Genomic DNA, 17837 nt, shown 5'->3' with positions numbered 1-17837 from the left:
TCCTCTGAACATCCTCACCGACAGCATCCTTCTCCTGATCACCGTGGATGATCGCCCAAAAGCCTGTCTTATATTAATCTCCTTTCACTCTTGAAAATATTCTGTATTTATTATAAGATATTATATATAATCTGTTTATTTATAAATGTGGCAATGTTTTCGAGGAGGAGCTTTGTAATGAATAGTTAGTGTTCACTGAGTCTAATTTAAACATTTATCAACAAGAGCTTGAATTAACCGTTACTCTAGTATCGGCTGTTTCCACCTCCGGATGCTGCCAATAGGAGCGTTCCTTAACTTACTGTCTCTAACTAACAACAGCAGCAGGAAATGGGTCACACAACGTCTGAGCCTCCCGAAACAAGTCGCTGTTGCAAGGTAGAGATCATTACTGAAGTTTTTTGCTGTTGAACAAACATGGAGTGCTGAGTTGAGTTTGACTAATTAATCAAGAACCTAATGAGGAGGCTGTTTATCGCTAGGAGAATGTTCAGGGTGCAACAGAGGATTCAACATTAATCTCACTCAATTTTTCCAGGTTGTTTACAACTTCACTGTTGTTGTTTTTTAAAGAGGGGATGGATTCTTTGCTGTGTTTGTGATTATACGTGGCAAACGTGTCATCGTGAGCACCACATACTGCAAATTTTATTTGATCCACTCACATAATTTAGTAAAACTGAAAATTCAGTCGTATCAACTGACCTCTGGAACCACAGTGCACAGACCCATCTACCGCTACAGGCAGACGTGATGGGATTGTTTTTTTCGGTCTTATAATTTATTTTTCTCCCTTAACACTTGCTTCAGCAATCTTTAACATTCCGTTATTAAGTATAAAGCCATTTATTTCGCAAACCTGAAGACTATAAACTGGTTAAAACAAAATTACAACAGAAACTTCAAGGGTATGTATCTCCAGTTGCAAACAATATCCTAATTTTCTTGAATTATAATGATCTCTATGTGTGGACAAACTGAGACGGAGGGAATTTCATAAAGCCACCGTGTAATGGGAGGTGAGATCCTGGACGTGTCTGGTTTTCTGCCGTCCCCCTTCACATTCCAATTTATCAAAGCTGACTAAAGGTCACCATGCAGATGTAGTTTTTTTCTTCCAGGCTGATAATGAGATTCACATTTAAAAAGACACAAGCTGAAACATTTAACCGACAAGTACGTAATCCAAACATCTCATTTGTATAAGAACAAGAACTTCTCAGAATGTGATGTTCTCGATCGGAGGCGCCTGGGGAATTCAGCTCTCTCGCTTTTATCACAGCGTCGAGTGTAATTACTACCTACCGTATCATTAGGATTGTCTCGCAGTACTTTCTCTTCCCTCCCACCTGCAGAACAGCACAGAACCTCAATTAAACCGCATTCTCAGTCGCAGTAGCCTCTGTGTAACGTTCTTCCTGCTACTGACTGAGGGAGACCCACAGACTGCAGACCTCCACTACGGGTACGAAAGTAAAGATTTACGAGGTATTTCTTGGCCTTTCTCTACGTTTTAGCTCAAATTTATGATGTTTTCATCACATCATTTTGACTTTTATTGTCCCTTTATCTCACAATTGTGACTTAATCACATAAATTAAATTTCTAATCTCACAAGTTCCAGCTTTTAAACTCGTCATTTTGATGTTCGATTTCAAAACTGCGACTGAAGAACGGAATATTTTTCACTATCGAGGCAAAGTTTCGATGGAATTTATTTTGTTTTACCGGCAAAAACGGGCTTCCACACGCTGTTGTCTAAATTTGAGGTTTACATATCGTTATTATTCAAGAAATCAAAGGTAACGGTAGCAATATGAGTTGTGTTAACAAGAAAAGCAGAGACATTAACAATGATACAGTTCTAATTTATTCTGTAAGCCTCAATGCCAACTCTGAAACTGAAGCACCTAAGGGCCCTTATTAATGTGATTACCTACATGAACATTTCCCAGTTGGAAGTGTATTTCCAAAACTACTCTAACTGAATGAATACTGCTGATAAATGAGCCATCTGGCAGAAATAATAACAATAGAAGGCTCCCAAGTTAACTGACCTTATAAACTATCTGATAGAGAATTTCAACAACCACCCAGGTTGAACTTGTGTACTGAGTGATGTGGCTTACTAAGGTCAAAGGTCAACAACACAGGACCAATCAAAGGAAAGTGTAGATAGAAGCGCTGCAGCTTTGTTGTTTGCTCCAGTGTGTTTTTTCCTCCACGTGAGGTGTGTGTTTGTAACTGCGGACATTTCTGAAGCAATGACTCGAACTCATTTGTAGTATGAGAAGAGTAAAATCTCATTGTGGTAACTTGTTATAACAATAACTACGTATTTCTGTGGTTATAAGTAATAAGTTAATGATGAAGTTGATAATACTGCATTAACTAATCATAGGAATTGATTTCACTTGAGGTTAGGGGGATAAAAACACGTCCGCAAAAGCTTTGTGTACACGGACCCTCAGTAACAGTTCGTAAAAGTGACCTTGGACCAGCGATTCCACAAGTCGAGGCCTCAGCCCCCTGGTGGACTGTGTAGGTACTGCAGGTGTGACAAGGTAGGACTTGAACAGTGCATAAAATGTTATCATAGGAACTAAATATTCATGATTCAATATATCATATTGATATTAGGATACACAGGCTAAACAACTCACTTTTGTAACGTAATTTATATGCATAGTCCATCACAGGAGGCCTGTGTTCTCATAGAATTAGTCTGAAATTAAAAAATAAAAATATGGCTAATACTTCATTTTATCTCATGTGATTAATAAGAGTTGTGATGAGGCTGCAGATTTAAATCTGGCATACTAGATTTGGAAATTGCTGAGTTAGACATGCCAGTATGACTTAGATTAAATTAGGAGGATGAAAAAGCCTAATGATCCATCAGACCTATTCATGAGCGACGGTGAGCCGGCCTTGCTACTCATGTACCAACACTGACTGATGATTCGCCACATTATCAACCGATCAAGCGTAGAAGACTTACAATTATGGAGGCATCAATATTAAACTTTTGGTCAATACCAGTAATTACACTGAAGTTACGACAGATAACTGGTATTCACAGATGTTGATATCATCTGTAAAGTACGTTTCTATGCTATTCACTGAAATACGGGCAAACTAATGTAAACGCTGTGATTTTGCAAAAGTTTGTCTTTATTTCCCCAAAATTTGGATAAGGACTAGTGTTGTGATGCATTCAAAAATGACTATCAAAAGCCCAAAAAGACCTGAATGTTCAAATTCTTGATTCCTACCAGGTACTCGTGATATTAGCATATCAGCTAATCATTTGCATAATATTTTGTTCATCTATTTTCATCGATTCCTAATGTTTTCTGTGTTGCTATTGATCTTTTTCTTTTTCTTTTTTTTTTTAAAATGCTAGCGTGTAACTACAGACTGCGGGACAAAAAAAAAGGCACATTGTTTCACCCTTTGAGGTTAATTACCACCAAAATACCATCTGTTTTAGGTGAGGAGGGTGGGATTAGCTGGCCGACCCCCTGCTCACGGACTTATCCTTTAAAACTCAGACCAGCGACGGCTTACACCAGTCTAGACTCGCTGAAACGTTGATTGATTTAACAGTCAATAAAAGACACACAATTTTCCTTTTTTGTATCACTTTGCCCTTTTTTTTATATATATATATTTATATATATAAAAAAAAACATTGACGTTGTCTACATCACAGACAAGAATCATCAATATTCTGTTTTAAATCATTTGCCAAGACCAGAATGAAACCCCATGCCCATCCCTCCCCAGAGCCTCTATACACAGTATACTTTACATGCCTATCGTTCCTGTTCAGTCTTTGTACATTTTACATCATTACCAAAGTAGTATCAATAGCTTTAAAATACATACAATGCTCTTTCAATTGTAATTATAATTGCTATTCTGATTGTACACACACGATCGTTTCCCACAGTTAGAGTCTGATGAGTTTTGGTGACACCCGAATCTGAAGCTGCTACTGGACGTCAGTAATATCCTGAACCCCTCTCAGACTTCCAGGGGGTTTAACCACCAACTGCTTCGTCTGCTTGGCTTCCAGATTATGAGGTACAGTCAGAGAATCTCGGTAATCCCCAATTACAAGAGTTACAGTGAAGGAATAACAAAGAGATTAAATTTCTTTTTTTGAAAAAAAAAATAAAATAAAATAAAAGACCAATTCAACCAAAGACAGCAGAAGTTATAAAACTGGAACTAGTCCAGGTCTTTGTTTAGATTTGTTATACAAGACTTGAAAGCTCTCAGGATGGAGCACAAATTATTGGCAGTGGAGGGTTCTATCATATCAAGATTCTGATTAGCGCCCGACGATAATCTTCATTTGATTACACAAACAAAACAAAAAGAAAGCCACATTTTCAAAGAAAAGCTTTGGTTTGGTTCGGTCTCTGCATCACAGCTAACAAAACAAAAACTATTTAAGTGCCTTCCACATTTCTGTCAAATATTAAATGTGTGGGAGAGGTTAGTTTTCAGATTTGAATTTCTCTCTTTCCTAAAAGCAAAGACCAGCCAGGCACAAAAGTTCATGCTGTACCTTTCTTCTTTTTTTTTTTCACCTTTAGGAAGAAAACAATCGTTCCCATAGAAGATCTGCAACGAGGTCAAAGTTATTTTGGTTGTGAACCCGAGAGAAATAAAAGATTCAATCTAAATGTGGGAAAAGCTACAAGTGTCAAAAATACATCAAGAAAGCCTTCTTCCGTTGTACCCTGTATGCACACAGCCAGAGCCCTTAGTTTGGCATTGTTACACCGCATCACACACAGTTTCAATAAGTTTGTCTCGTCAACACGTCCAAATTCACTCTGGCCAAACTCTCCTTCAGCGGCTCTGGATACAGACACATTTACCTTAAGAATAAAAACACTCATTTCTTTTAGAAAATGTTCAACTCCATTAAAATTTTGAAAACATATTTTGGCCCAGCGGCTATCAAGTGAAAAATCAAATCTTGTGCGTCCACTCTTTCTAGTAGACCTCTGAATTGTGATCAGACTTTTGTATTTTGTGTTTTTTGTTTTTTGTTTTTTTTTTTTTAATTTTTTTTTGGCAAATTAGTTTGACGGCAGCAGAATGTTAAGAAATGGTAGAGATGAGAAAGTAATGAGTGAGATGTGAGAGGGAATAGCACGTCTAATAGTTTTGAGGAAAAAAATCCAATGTTTGAGAGAAAAAAGGAGAGAGAGAGAGAGGGGGGGGGGCACTATTCACACCTTCTGGGAACTGAATCCACCATCACCATATAATCCACATCCAGAGAAGAGAACAATACACAAGCATATTAATACTGTTTTTCAGTCCAGATTTGCTGTCGGCCCCCGGCGACGTTTAGATGTTTAAAATATTCTGAAAAACCTCATTTAGATTTCTGTCCAATGGCAGACAAACTTCTTCAAGAGGCGATCTTTTTGTAGTACAAACAGGAACAATTGAAGTGCTGCAAGGCCGCAACAAGCTGTCAGCTTTCACTGAACAAGTGGCTGGCTGCTCAGAGACATAAAATCTGGATAAAAAAGTGGAAACGTGGTGTGAAACTACAAAGAATTGTAGCGGGGTGTTTCTTTTTCTTTTTCTTTTTTTTTGGCCAAACTTCAGCTTGACGAAGCCAAACATGAGTGAGGGAGCGTGTACATCCTGGCTGAAGTGATAGGCACCTCACAAAAAAAAAGTAACTTTTTTTTTTTTCTTCACGTTTTCGATAAACACAGTAAGGCAATTTGATGATGGTTTACTGATAGCCATTTAGCATCTGTCCTCTGTCAGGTTCAACATATTCACAATTTTAGACTCAGGAGAGAAACAACACTTCTTTTTTCCATTTTCACAACCCATTTTAAGATTACCTGTGTAAAAACAGCTACAATCAAAAAAGAGGCACTTTATAAAATAGTATATAGATATCTAGGCTATATAGTATGGATCATTATATGTATACTGTATATCTTAAATACCGTTGTTATGTGTCACTTTATAGTAGAATTGTGTAAACTGTAATGCAAGTGAGGAAAACAAACTACAGTATGTACTTTAGTTAACACTCTTCTACTTGTACACCATAGTATACATTATACTATAGTATATTGATTAAAAAAAAGCAGTTGCCAAAAAAGTATTTACACTTACAGTGTTTTGAGATACATATCTGTTCGAAATGCATGAATACAGAGATGGAAAAATGGTTTTCATGTAAAAGAAGAAAGAAAAACCGTTTATATTATTGATTATCGAGTCACATTTTTATCCAGTCACCTTACAGGTAAATATACCGCACGTAATGTCGAATTTGAACTCTAAAGATCGATTTTCTTTTCCAAACAATCCAGTTTCTGCGGATAACAAGCGAGATATCAGGCCCTTTCAGTTCCTCTCACGTTCACGTGTGTGATGTAATTACTGCATTATTGAGACCTAAGTTGTTTACATGCACCGCAGAAGAATGTTATGCTAATTTGTCATTTTATTTGCATACCACGATTACTGCATGAATGCATAGCTGCTGCTTTTCAACAGGATCTGCCTGACATCCTTAATTCAAAAAAAAAAAGGTTGCCATGCAGCATGAAAAGCTGTGGGTTTAATGTGCAACACAAATCTGGCACAAATTACTGCGAATAAATGATATTTCTTCATCGTTCTTCATATTTCACAGGATAAAACAACTGATTTCTTTTAAGGGGGGGGGGGGTGTGTGCCTTTATTCTAGCCAGTGGAAGTTTTCTCTCCTGCTTTTTTCCTCAAGTCATTTGAACATACTCTTTTCTGTACTGTGTAAGCGGGGGCTATATGAGCACGTATCCAGCTGGGTCCTGACACAGAATTACAGGTGACTTCTGTTCTCTTCCCTCGGCTACAACCTAAACATCAACTCTGATCTCCGGGATGCAGCTGAGCGACGCTGACATTAATGTGACAATTCAAACGACGTCTTTATTATGACGTACTGCTGTACGCTCTTGTGGATTTCACAAAGATTGCATACAATCTGTGTGGGATTTTCAAACAACCACTTCCTACTTGTGCGTGAAAAAAAAAACAAAAAAACCCCAAAAAACATAAAAGGACATTAAAAAGCAGTTGAAATGCTAATTTATTTAACATGTCGCTGCTGAGATAGCGTGCTATGTTCCATTAAATTCAACATTCTTTACTCAAGTTGGAGAAGTATAAAGGCTTTTTGGGCAACTGTTTATATTAAACACGTGTAGGATTGTGTGACACCTCTTCCAAGCTGTATTTTCTTTTGAATCAAAGTGACACCCGATGATCATTTAACTCAAAATACGGACAAACATGAGAATAGGCCAGGATTTTAGGCTGAGGCGAGACTTTAGAAACACAATAAACTCGACCTGCTTCCCGGTTGCTTTTTGGAGTTAAACTAACCACAAAGTTTTAAAAGAGAGTAGATATTAAGTCAAATGGATACAACTGTGTTTCCCTGAAAATCTTGTTGAACTGTACCTGTTTGAGTGCTGTTGTGTGAGAATTAAATTAAGACTTCAATAGGCTGTGACGGCACCACCATGGTCAACATAACGGCTCCCTGGGAACTCACACAATCATATAGAAAACTGTCATCTTTATCAATATCAAGTTAAATGATCAAATGTCATTTTTCTTCAAAACAAGGCAAAAAACAAAATCTTTTTCTTACCCTGTGTGTGTGTGTGTGTGTGTGTATGTGCGCGCGCGTGTGTGTGAGTGTGTGTGTGTGTGTGTGTGTGTGTGTGTGTGTGTGTGTGTGCGCGTGTGTTTGGCACATGTTTGGTTGACAGAAAACAGCAGACGGGATGGGGATGAGTTCTCCAAGCTTCCAGTGTTCAGACTCCAGTGTTTCAGTTCTGCAGTTTCAGGCTGCAGACTGAGTGTGGAGCGATCACGCCGTCTTCGCGCTTCCAAGACTTGAACCGAAATCAACAATCTGGAAGAGAAGAATCGAAAGCAGGCTTAGATTTCAGTTCTACTTGTTTTTGTTTTGTTTTAAGTTCCCTCAGTTTAGTTCTATCTGATTGAAATCCCAGCACAAAAACAATTCCATATGTGCACTAAAACATGTTGCTTTTGTTAAATCTTGAGATTCTGCTTGCTGCTTATATATCCCATTTCTAACATTTCTAAGAGGGTTTTTCTGAGAGGAGCAGAGTGTTGAAGGTATGTGACTCCTTGTTGCATTCAAGATTTTGCATTAAGTTTCAATGCGACACCATAAAGACTGGAGTGTTGTACCAGTTCTGACCGTGACAGCAAAACAAAGTCCGCTGCAACTAAACATCAGAGCATCGCCTTATCAGCTTGCAAATATTTTGCTCTCTTGTTGTCTAGAGAGAAGCTAAATGACCTTTTCAAATCACTTTATTATAGAATAACCTCCTCGAGGAACCACAAATAGTTTCTACATCAAGGGACACATGAAAGCGCTCATGAATCAACCTGTGGCTTGGAGTGCGTCTGACCGCACCATCCATCCATTTTAACAGGCAAATAGTCTGTAACCTCAACAACGTGTCTGGGAGAATAAAGGTCTGCTTTGTTTTCTTGTTTTCTCTCCAGCATGACAAATAAATATATAAATGAAAAGGAGTAAAATAAATAAATAAATAAATAAAAAAGAGCTAATATGCAAAGCCTGAGAAATCACTGTAACTTTTTTCTCCTTTTTTTAAAAAAAAAAGAGATACATGTATAACATTCTTGATTCATGTGTTTTTATTTCTTCTTATTATATAGTATGATTTTTATTTGTTTTTTGTTTAATTTTTTTCATTTATCTTTCTCTCAAAACTATTCCCATCCTTTTCTACGATTTTCTCGTATTCTTTATTGTTCACCGTTACAGTTGTTTCATTTTTGGGTGATCCTTTTTTAATTATGCCTACTATTGTACAGCAGATACTGCATTCAATGATGTCACTTCCTGATGCCAAATCCTTCCAATGACCTTATCCCAAAAGGAAGAAGCATCACCATTTTAAACTCTTTGTCCTGATGAAGGTCAATGTTTGACCAGAGATTCTTAAACTGACAAGACTTCTTTATTTTGAAAAAAAAAAAAAATCACATTTCTATAAAAACAGGGTTATTTTTGTTGGGGTTTTTTGCTCAGGTGAATGCAGTATGCTTTCAATATACTCACTTTTCTTGGCTCTGAATATACAGCAACTGAAGCATACAGTACAAATAAACATCTCCATCCAGTTTTAATAAGGATTTAGTTCGAAAGTCTAATTAAAATGTAATTCGAGCAGGTGGAGTGAAGTGAGAGTGTTGATTGGACGTTTTGTAAAAACATCTCTGTTCATTTGAAGTTTAAAAAAAACAACAACTGTGGAAACACGACAAACACAGCTTGTTTTCTCCCCCATAATCCCAGACTTAATGCATTGATTTACATCCTGCCGCAGGATCAACTGTACGCAGGAGAAGTGGCACAAATGGGAAGGAGTCATATTAACATTACGCTTTACTTCTCCGCTATAAATGTTAATATCCAAACACACTTACCCCAAAGCTGCAATAATTAGGCAATTGTTGTGATTACACATGTACGTGGAGAACAGCAGGTAACTCGTGAATCAAGAAGGTGCACATATTTTTCCATTCAATTTGTAAAACCTGTTTTTCATTTGATTTGTTTTATTTTTCGAAATGCCACAGAAGTCGATCTCTTCTGCACTTCATCCATCAACGACATACTCATGCATTGAATGCTCCTGTTGTGTGCAGCATGAGGGAGACCTTCTTCGCAATCCTGCAGCCAACCGCTCACCCACACATGAACATAAACACCTGGCCCGCATTCTGTCCTTCTACCTCCATTTATGTGAAAAGGCTCATTACCGGCAGACAAATCAATTGGCTTTGCTCTCTGAACACCCACTTGTGATAATAAGAGACTCTACAGACAACCCACAGCCTGGAAACACGGCGCTGCCCACCAGCTAGACGCAAATGTACACATCAGTAGAGGATGAGAGAGGAAGAAGTGACTAAGAGCCAGACAGGAGTTCTGTCTGCAGATTAGACAAATGGCAAATATTACCAGGTGTTTTACTGTTTTCTCTTGAAACTTTGTGACACTTACATAAAACCAACCACCATGCTAGGAGGCTCCCATTAGCCACAGATTCTAACGATTCAAAGAAATGTTCTAATCTTACATTTTAAAGAATGTTTTAAGGATGTTGAATCATTTGTAATGTTTTGGGGTACATTGTTGAATATTCCATTTATGATCTGTTTCCTCAACAAATATCTTAAGGAACGTTTTGGGATTTTCTTTTTTTTTTTCAAAGAATGTTTGTATAAGGAAGAATATTCTGGGAACAAGTTAAAGACTTCCTGCCAAAAACATTACCAGAGCAATTGCACATAATATTCTCAGTACATTTCCACAACAGAAATCTTAAAGCTGGGCAAGGAAATGTAGCAAATGTTCTATTTCCAGATAAACTAAACATGAAAATAATGGTTATTTGCACTCATTTCAAAGGTTAACTACAGTCTCTTTTAGATGCTGATTAATGAATTAACTGATGTAAATGTTCAGTTTTCTAATTCAGAATTTAAAATGGAAAATATTTGTACCGTGGTTTCAAATAAATTCCTGCCATTACCATACACTGTGTTTCTATAATTACTGTTTTAATGACTATTCATTTAATCAAAGCAGGAGTTTCAAGTTAATAACTTTAGTCATGAGATTGTATATCTGACACCAGGTCACATTATTCCTGATTGCGCAACAGTGCAACTTTGTGTAAGATGTCTGAAACTATAAAGCATCTGATTGGAGGGGCTTAGCATCGTCTGAACACAAGACGTACCTGGTGTCATGATGTGATGTAGTGCTTACCTTGACCATCCTTTCTACTAATCTGGTGTGTTCTCAGTTCTTCTGATTTGCAGAAATCAATACTGGCATAAGTGTTGAGGCTGGAGCCACCGCTGCTACCCATAGCGCTCCCTCCGATGTTGTAGGCGGCAGAGGTACGCTCCACTCCAGCTTGAGGGCTCTCCTTCATGGCCAAGTCAAGATCAATATAGTTAAGGCCTTGTTCAGCAGATGAGGTGGAGGCTTGTGGAGGAGGTGTGGCAGACAAACTATCTGCCTGCCCATTGTCCCAAAGTGAGCAGTCCAAACCGTGCCGAAGGCTGGCTGCCTGGCTGCCCTCTGGGAAGAGGGAGGTAGAGGCGGGTGGGTGGTGCAGTCGGGAGGGAGATGAGTTAAATGTCTCTGAATGGTGGCTCTGCCATCCCTGTAGATCAGCTCGGACAAGTCTGCTGCTCCGCTCAGGAGACTGGAAGGACTTGACTGGAGAAAACCCCAAACCCGTCTCCTGCTCCATGGATAAGGGTTGACCAGAATGGACAGGAGGTCTTGCTGAAATGCTGGGGTCTGAACCTTTCTTGTCCGTGAATGAAGTGGGGAGATCTGCAATTGCTGCCATCTTTCCTTTGGATCGGTACCCTGCATTACCCTCTGCTGCCAGAGGAGAGGACGTACTGTGTTCATGTCGGGCCTTGGGGGCAACAGCTGGTGGGCCCTGTGTGGTGCTGAATGTGGACCTAACATGAGTCAAGGGTGTTGAGGGCTTCCCTAGATCCATGCTGACGTATTCTGCAGAGGTTGACAACGGTGCAGAGAAGCTGCGGGGAAGGTTAGCAGGATTATCGTGGGCAAGAAGTGGCTGATTCAATTGCCGGAGGGTTCCATGAATCACAGGTTGCCCACGTTCTGACCCCACACGTCTTCCTCCATTATACTTGTTGTCTTCCTTGAAAACTATACTGACATATTCACCTACGTTCTGCGACCCCAGTGGTGGCAGATTCTCCTTCACCCTGGGTAGTGTGTTGGCTTTAGCAATGTCTGAAGAAACACTGAGTGGACGGCCCCTCCTTTGTTGCTTTGGGCTCTTGCTACTTGATCCCCTTTTCTGTAGGTGACGACTGTCTTTTGTGCATGTTCCTGCACTCTTGTATTCTGCACCAGACCTTAATAAACTTAACCCTCTCCCTGCCGATACGGACTTGTCCTCGAGGCTTTCACTGCTTGCTGAGCTGGAGGAGAAAGAAGAGGAAGACATGGAGAGTTGGCAGCCTCCTGTTGGGCCCACTGCTATTTTGTTTCTCTTGCTGTATACCGCTCCCCCTCCCCTTCCAGCACTGTCATGCCCACTGCTGTCCCTTTTACCATCCCCTTTGTTTAAATCCTCCTCAAAACGAGTATAGAGAGTATGTTGATAAGCTCGTGGCAGAGAGAAGTAGGAATTAAACATTTTTGGTTGCAGTTGGTGCTGCTCGGGATGGGAAGGTGGCGTGCTGCAGGCGGACCGGCTGCTGACAGGTGAGATGTTCATATAGTCACTAGCAGCCCGGCTCTCCATGCTCACCCTGCTATCCCACATGCCCAGTCCATGCAGGTCTGTGGAGCTGCTACTGTTGGGAGACATGACCATGTAGCCCTCTGAACTGGGCTGGCGGATGTGCTGAGGGGGGGACACGCTGTTGTTAGGGGTCATGGCCATGTACTCATCATCTGCGGCAGGTTTGGCGCTGGCCTCAGACATACCTATTGATAGAGACAGTGAGACAGGAGATGTGACTCCAGGAAGCATTGACATGTACCCACTATCCACTGGAGCTCCTGCCTCCATTTCTCTCCTGCTTTTGTCAGCCCTCTTTCTAATCTCCCCTACCACATCAAGCTGTCCACCCCCCACTGAGCCACCCTCTCTGTTGGCACTCTGTGACATGATGGCATAGTCTTCATCGTCTTCATCATCTTCATCTTTTCTATGTGGGGTTAGTCGTTCATGGGCAGCCAAAGGCAAGGAAGCCCTCTTACTTAATAGTCTACGTTCTGCTTCTGATTCCCGACTGGACGAGCGCCGCAGAATCCGTCGGCCTTTGGAGCTATGATGGGAACCAAGAAGACCCTCTCGCTGTCCCATGACTATGTAGCTAGAGGAGCCTTCTCCATGTACATGATGTCCTGACAGACTGGGCACCAGCAGGGAGTGCTCCCCCGGGCTAGAACCATATTCATCTGAGGAGCCGTAGTCACTTGGTGAACCAGAGACAGAAACTCTCTGAGAAACACGAGGGTAGGAGCAAACCGTCATGCCGCCCACTGCAGCCCCCACCAAACCACACTCTGAGCCATGACCAGAGCTGGAGGAGAGGCTCGGTGCAGGAGAGGGAGCAGGGTTTGGAGTGTAACGTGCAAGGCTGAGGGTAATTTTAGCAGGGGTTGGAGCCCTGGTGGGCTTGGGTCTCAGTGTTGGTGTGGTTGAGCAGGAACCATTCAGACTAGGACTGGAGCTGGCCCATGTTCCTTTGGCACTTGCTCCACCCTCCTCTGACCTGGCCCCAATGCTGGCAGTTCTTGCCCTTGGGAACCCGTGGCGTGATGTAGGTGAAGTGCTGGTGCTACTGCCTCCTGTTCCAGGGGTCTCTGTGCGAGCTCGTCTGGAGAAGCCCACCTGGCTTGGCGGCAGATTTGGATGATGCCGACGACTGGGGACACTGATGGGGTTTGAAGCGGTGCCGCCTCCACATGACGTCCCGACAGATTGAGACTTACTGCGCTGACGGAACTCCTCACTTAGAGCCTTCATGGCCTCTAGCAGGGTCTCATGCATGTTCTGAGCCACCACAGAGTCATCCACCTGCATCCAGAACTCACCAGGACCAGTAATGGCTGACCGACCCACCTCAATGAAGAAAAAATTCTCAGAATGGCCACACCTGCGAACATTCATCAGCTGCAGCACCACAGCGGCCACATCAGAGTTGATCTTGACAAAGTTGACTGTCTTGTCAGTTAGGCACAGCCGGTAGATGCCCACTAAGTTCCTGGCATGTCCAAGACCTTTAGGCCAAACCTTCACCTGCCATACTTCCTTGAAGGTCGGAACAGGGGACGGAGAGCTACACTCCCCGCTACTGCCGTAGTCCTCTGGGGTTTTACCTGTGAATAAAAATACACAATACATGAAAAGGATAATTAGACACATTATTGTACATACAAGAAAATGTTTACAAACTCTGAATTAGATTTACATGAAAGGGATAACCTATATCAAAGCATTAGTACTTCTGAAGTAACATTTTTCTCTAGATCAGGGTTTTGAAAGTCTGGGCCTCCCTGTAGGCAAAGTGTGGAATAAGGCAGCCCCCTTAGCCCTCTTTGTTACATTATTTAAGGATTGGTTTCTTGATGCGTATATAGGGTCATTATTATGCTATTTGCTGTTTAACAAAACTTGAGAGTACACCAAATACATAGAATTGGTCTGTCGGCAATCAAATATTAGTTTCAGAAAAGCAGTAATCCCCCCCCCCCCGCACACGCACACACACATGAACACACACACACAAAAACAATTGTATCTCTTAACCAGATCTTGAACCAAATCCCATACATCTAGTCTGTTCTACATGATGTCCTGATGATAACTGATATTCTTGCACCTCCATTCACTGAGCCTCCTCTGAAACTGTCTGGAGCCACCCTGAGGAGACCTCCCTCACACTATGGAAACCTCCAGTCTGGATCGTTCCAAAAACGCTGGATGTTTTGTCTGTCAAGCAGCATTCACTTTGAACCTAAAGCATTCTAATAAATACAGTCTTCACACGCTGAGAGTCTACTGAAAAGCTGCATGTTTGACTGTGACACCCACAGTTCAGCTCAGCTCCAATCACAAGATAAACCACAGAATTCTACTTATGTGTGCTTGCTTTTATTTTTTTGTTATTTTTTTTTTACACTCGACAGTCATTCTATCGTCACTGAGCGGCCGCCAGTAAATGGTTTGCTCCCACTGTCAAGGAAAACATTTATTAGATGTGATCCCCTTACAAATCATTACAACCTACATCAATAACAATGTTTCACTTTACAATATAGACAGGCACATTAATAATTAAATTACTCAACAAATGTGTTTTATTATGGCTGTCCCTGATAAACTCCACAAAATGGGGTCTGTATTCTAATGTGCATCTATTAATCAACGTTCATTTTTACAGCATTAATTTACATGAGAGCTGGGCAAGCCCATCACCACTAACTGGAATGCGAGGGGATCACGGGGAGGGTGGACGGTGCGTTTCAGCTCCGGCATAAGGATGACAACGTAAACACAAGGAGAACCAACAGAAACACATTTTCCAGCGAGGGCGCACTGACGATGCCGTCTCCTCCCTACCAGCAGCAGCTCCTCCACCACCACCACCACCACCACCGTGTATCACAAATGTAGGTTAGGCGAGCGGCAGTCAGAGCTGTGCAGAAAAACAAAAACACAGGCACCAGCGGAGCGCACCGCGATAGGCTGCTAATATATGATGCATCCCTTGGATGGTTGCTATATGCCCACTGCGCCATGCACAAATACGCCGTCGTGTAAAAAAGAACTGCATTTCACTCAGAAAAGCCCATCATTTGAATATTACTACGTCTAGATGCTCCAGTGCATCAAATTACATTATGGTGGCATTAATTGATCTGGAGGATATAGGTGAAAAAATAGGGGGGTTGAGTGGGGGGTTGTGGGGGGGGGGGGGGTGAAGATTGTGCTGCACAAACACAGCACATGCCGCCCATAGCGTGTTCATACCCCGCTCACTCACCCACTTGGTGACAAACACACCGTCCAAATTATAACACTTAAGACTATTATATTCAAATTGAACCTCTGACGAAAACCTGCAGCGAAAATATGTAAGCAATCTGAGCCAGTGATGTGCAATGAAGATGATGGAGAACAAACAGCCGAGGGCAGGACAGGCCTGATGCGGAGACAGACAGCAGGAATCCCATCACACTTGTGTCTTACAGTTGCACTGGAGATCCAGCATCGCCTGGTACCACTCGTTCTGGACCTCCTCGCTGTCTGCAGCGATGGCAAAGCTCTCGCTGCGGGTGTACAGGACGATCATGTGCTTGTTCTTGGAATCTGCCCGCTTGTTGATGTTGAAGCAACTCTCCAGGTTGAGGACTTTTTTGGGAACAGGTGATTTACTGCGGAATTTCTTCTCGTTCTCGTAGTACTCGAGGCGAGCAGGACCATGCTCCGAGGCCGCCCTCAGCACGAAGAACCGCCGGTGCATTGATTTATGCTTGCGGAGATAGCCGCTTTTCTGTACATCTTCATAGTTCTGCTGCTCGCCTGCTTGGTTCTCCATGGCCAATGCAGGGGGAGGAATATTATAAAGCACTAATATCAGCGGGAAAAACTAAGTCCATGTGTGCTCCAGCTCATTAATCCATCGCAACTACATCCCTCGTCCTCCTCGTGTCCACGCTTAAGTGTCCAGCATGTGTGTGATGCTCAGGATGGGAAAATCAACCAAACCATGTTTTGCATCTGGTATCATAGTGAGAATCCAGCAGCTGCAGCAGGAGGATCCGCGCACCGAGCGGCCACCGCGTCCGCCGCCGCCGCCGCCGCCGCTCGTCCTGCAGCCCAGCCCGATCCCGCCCGACCAGGTCCAAACACGGTGCACTTCAGCTGCTAGAGGACGTCTCCTCCACCTGTCTGTGGTTGCCCACAGCCGATACCGACAGCGTCAAACTCAGCGGAATAAAACAGAACATCCTGTAAATATTTTTCAAAATAAAATGGAATTGATTTGGTGTCTTGTTTCTCAGTCAGTGTCCAGAACAAGATCAGGCTCTTTCTTTCTTTCTTTCTTTCTTTCTTTCTTTCTTTCTTTCTTTCTTTCTTTCTTTCTTTCTTTCTTTTCAGTAAAAAAGCAAGTGTTAATAAATAAGGGCTTTTGAGGGGAAATTGTTTCCACCTCAGCCTGCCATGATATAACATTAAAATAACTATCAATATTTGACATGACGTAATGTCTGATATAATGTCCATATTATGTAAATACAATAAAACTGAGGTCTGTTTTTAGGGTTTGAACCATCTCCATATAAAAACTGGAAATAAAATTTCAGTCAGTAATTTCTTCCCGATATGTCATTTAGGAGGAGTTATTCTTCCAGAGCAAAAAGTCTTCTCTGACCCCCAACAGTATCTTAATACATTTTAAAGGGCTTAATTCCACAAGGCTATATTCTGAGGGGTTTTCTGTGGCAACCAGAAGCGCCCTTTACATGCCCTTATTTTATAAACTAACCCACCAAGTTTCCGGTCCCCCTGGCTCTCCCTGGCAGGCTTGACGGAGCTCATGCCAGACTGGCACGTCCAAGCCGGTGCCAGTCGAAAGCCAGGGGGGCTTCAGGACTGATGAGGAGCTCCGAGGAACACGGTGTTCAGGCCTCTCATGATCATGTGGACCAAGTGGCAGTATGTCCTCAATATTTATGACCTCACAAACAAAAAAATAAGAGCAAAACAAGTGCAGTTGTTTGAGAGGTCAAGGCTTTTGAAATTAAGTACAGGCCCAGTGCATTCTGGGAGTGTTGGACAACATTCATTGAATGCATTCATGCAAAGATTTCAGAGAATAATAACTACAGTGCAGTAGCTTTTATGATAGGTTATCATACTATACTAAACTATATTATTCTATATTATACTATATAGTTCAGTACTGTACTATGCTATATTTGGTGACATCATTACTTCCATTATGTGTGGCATATTGCACAGAGGTTGCATGATGTCAAACCATCTGTTCACTATCATTGGATTTTTCCATCCATCCATTTTCTTCCGCTTATCCTGTTTAGGGTCACGGGGGGCTTGAGCCTATCCCAGCAAGTTTTGAGTGAGAGGCAGGGTTCATCCTGGACTGTGGGAGGAAGCTGGAGTACCAGAGAG

General features: G+C 41.8%; 1 protein-coding gene across 1 annotated transcript; it reads right to left on the bottom strand.

Moving 5' to 3' along the window:
* Positions 1 to 5055: 5055 nt before the first annotated feature.
* On the bottom strand, positions 5056 to 16596 carry LOC147248806 (insulin receptor substrate 1-B). The gene is made up of 3 exons (XM_086225786.1): positions 15891 to 16596; positions 10898 to 14017; positions 5056 to 7966 (listed from the first exon to the last, which is right to left on the bottom strand). Exons 1-3 carry the CDS (start codon positions 16237 to 16239, stop codon positions 7959 to 7961), a joined length of 3477 nt encoding a protein of 1158 aa, XP_086081912.1. The 5' UTR covers positions 16240 to 16596; the 3' UTR covers positions 5056 to 7958.
* Positions 16597 to 17837: the final 1241 nt, after the last annotated feature.

The sequence above is a fragment of the Aulostomus chinensis genome, chromosome 15 (genome assembly GCF_037954235.1).
Source record: "Aulostomus chinensis isolate RoL2024-O1b breed Wild chromosome 15, RoL_Achi_v1.0, whole genome shotgun sequence".
Classification (NCBI taxonomy): Eukaryota; Metazoa; Chordata; class Actinopteri; order Syngnathiformes; family Aulostomidae; genus Aulostomus; species Aulostomus chinensis.
This window is presented reverse-complemented; position numbering and strand designations above follow the sequence as displayed.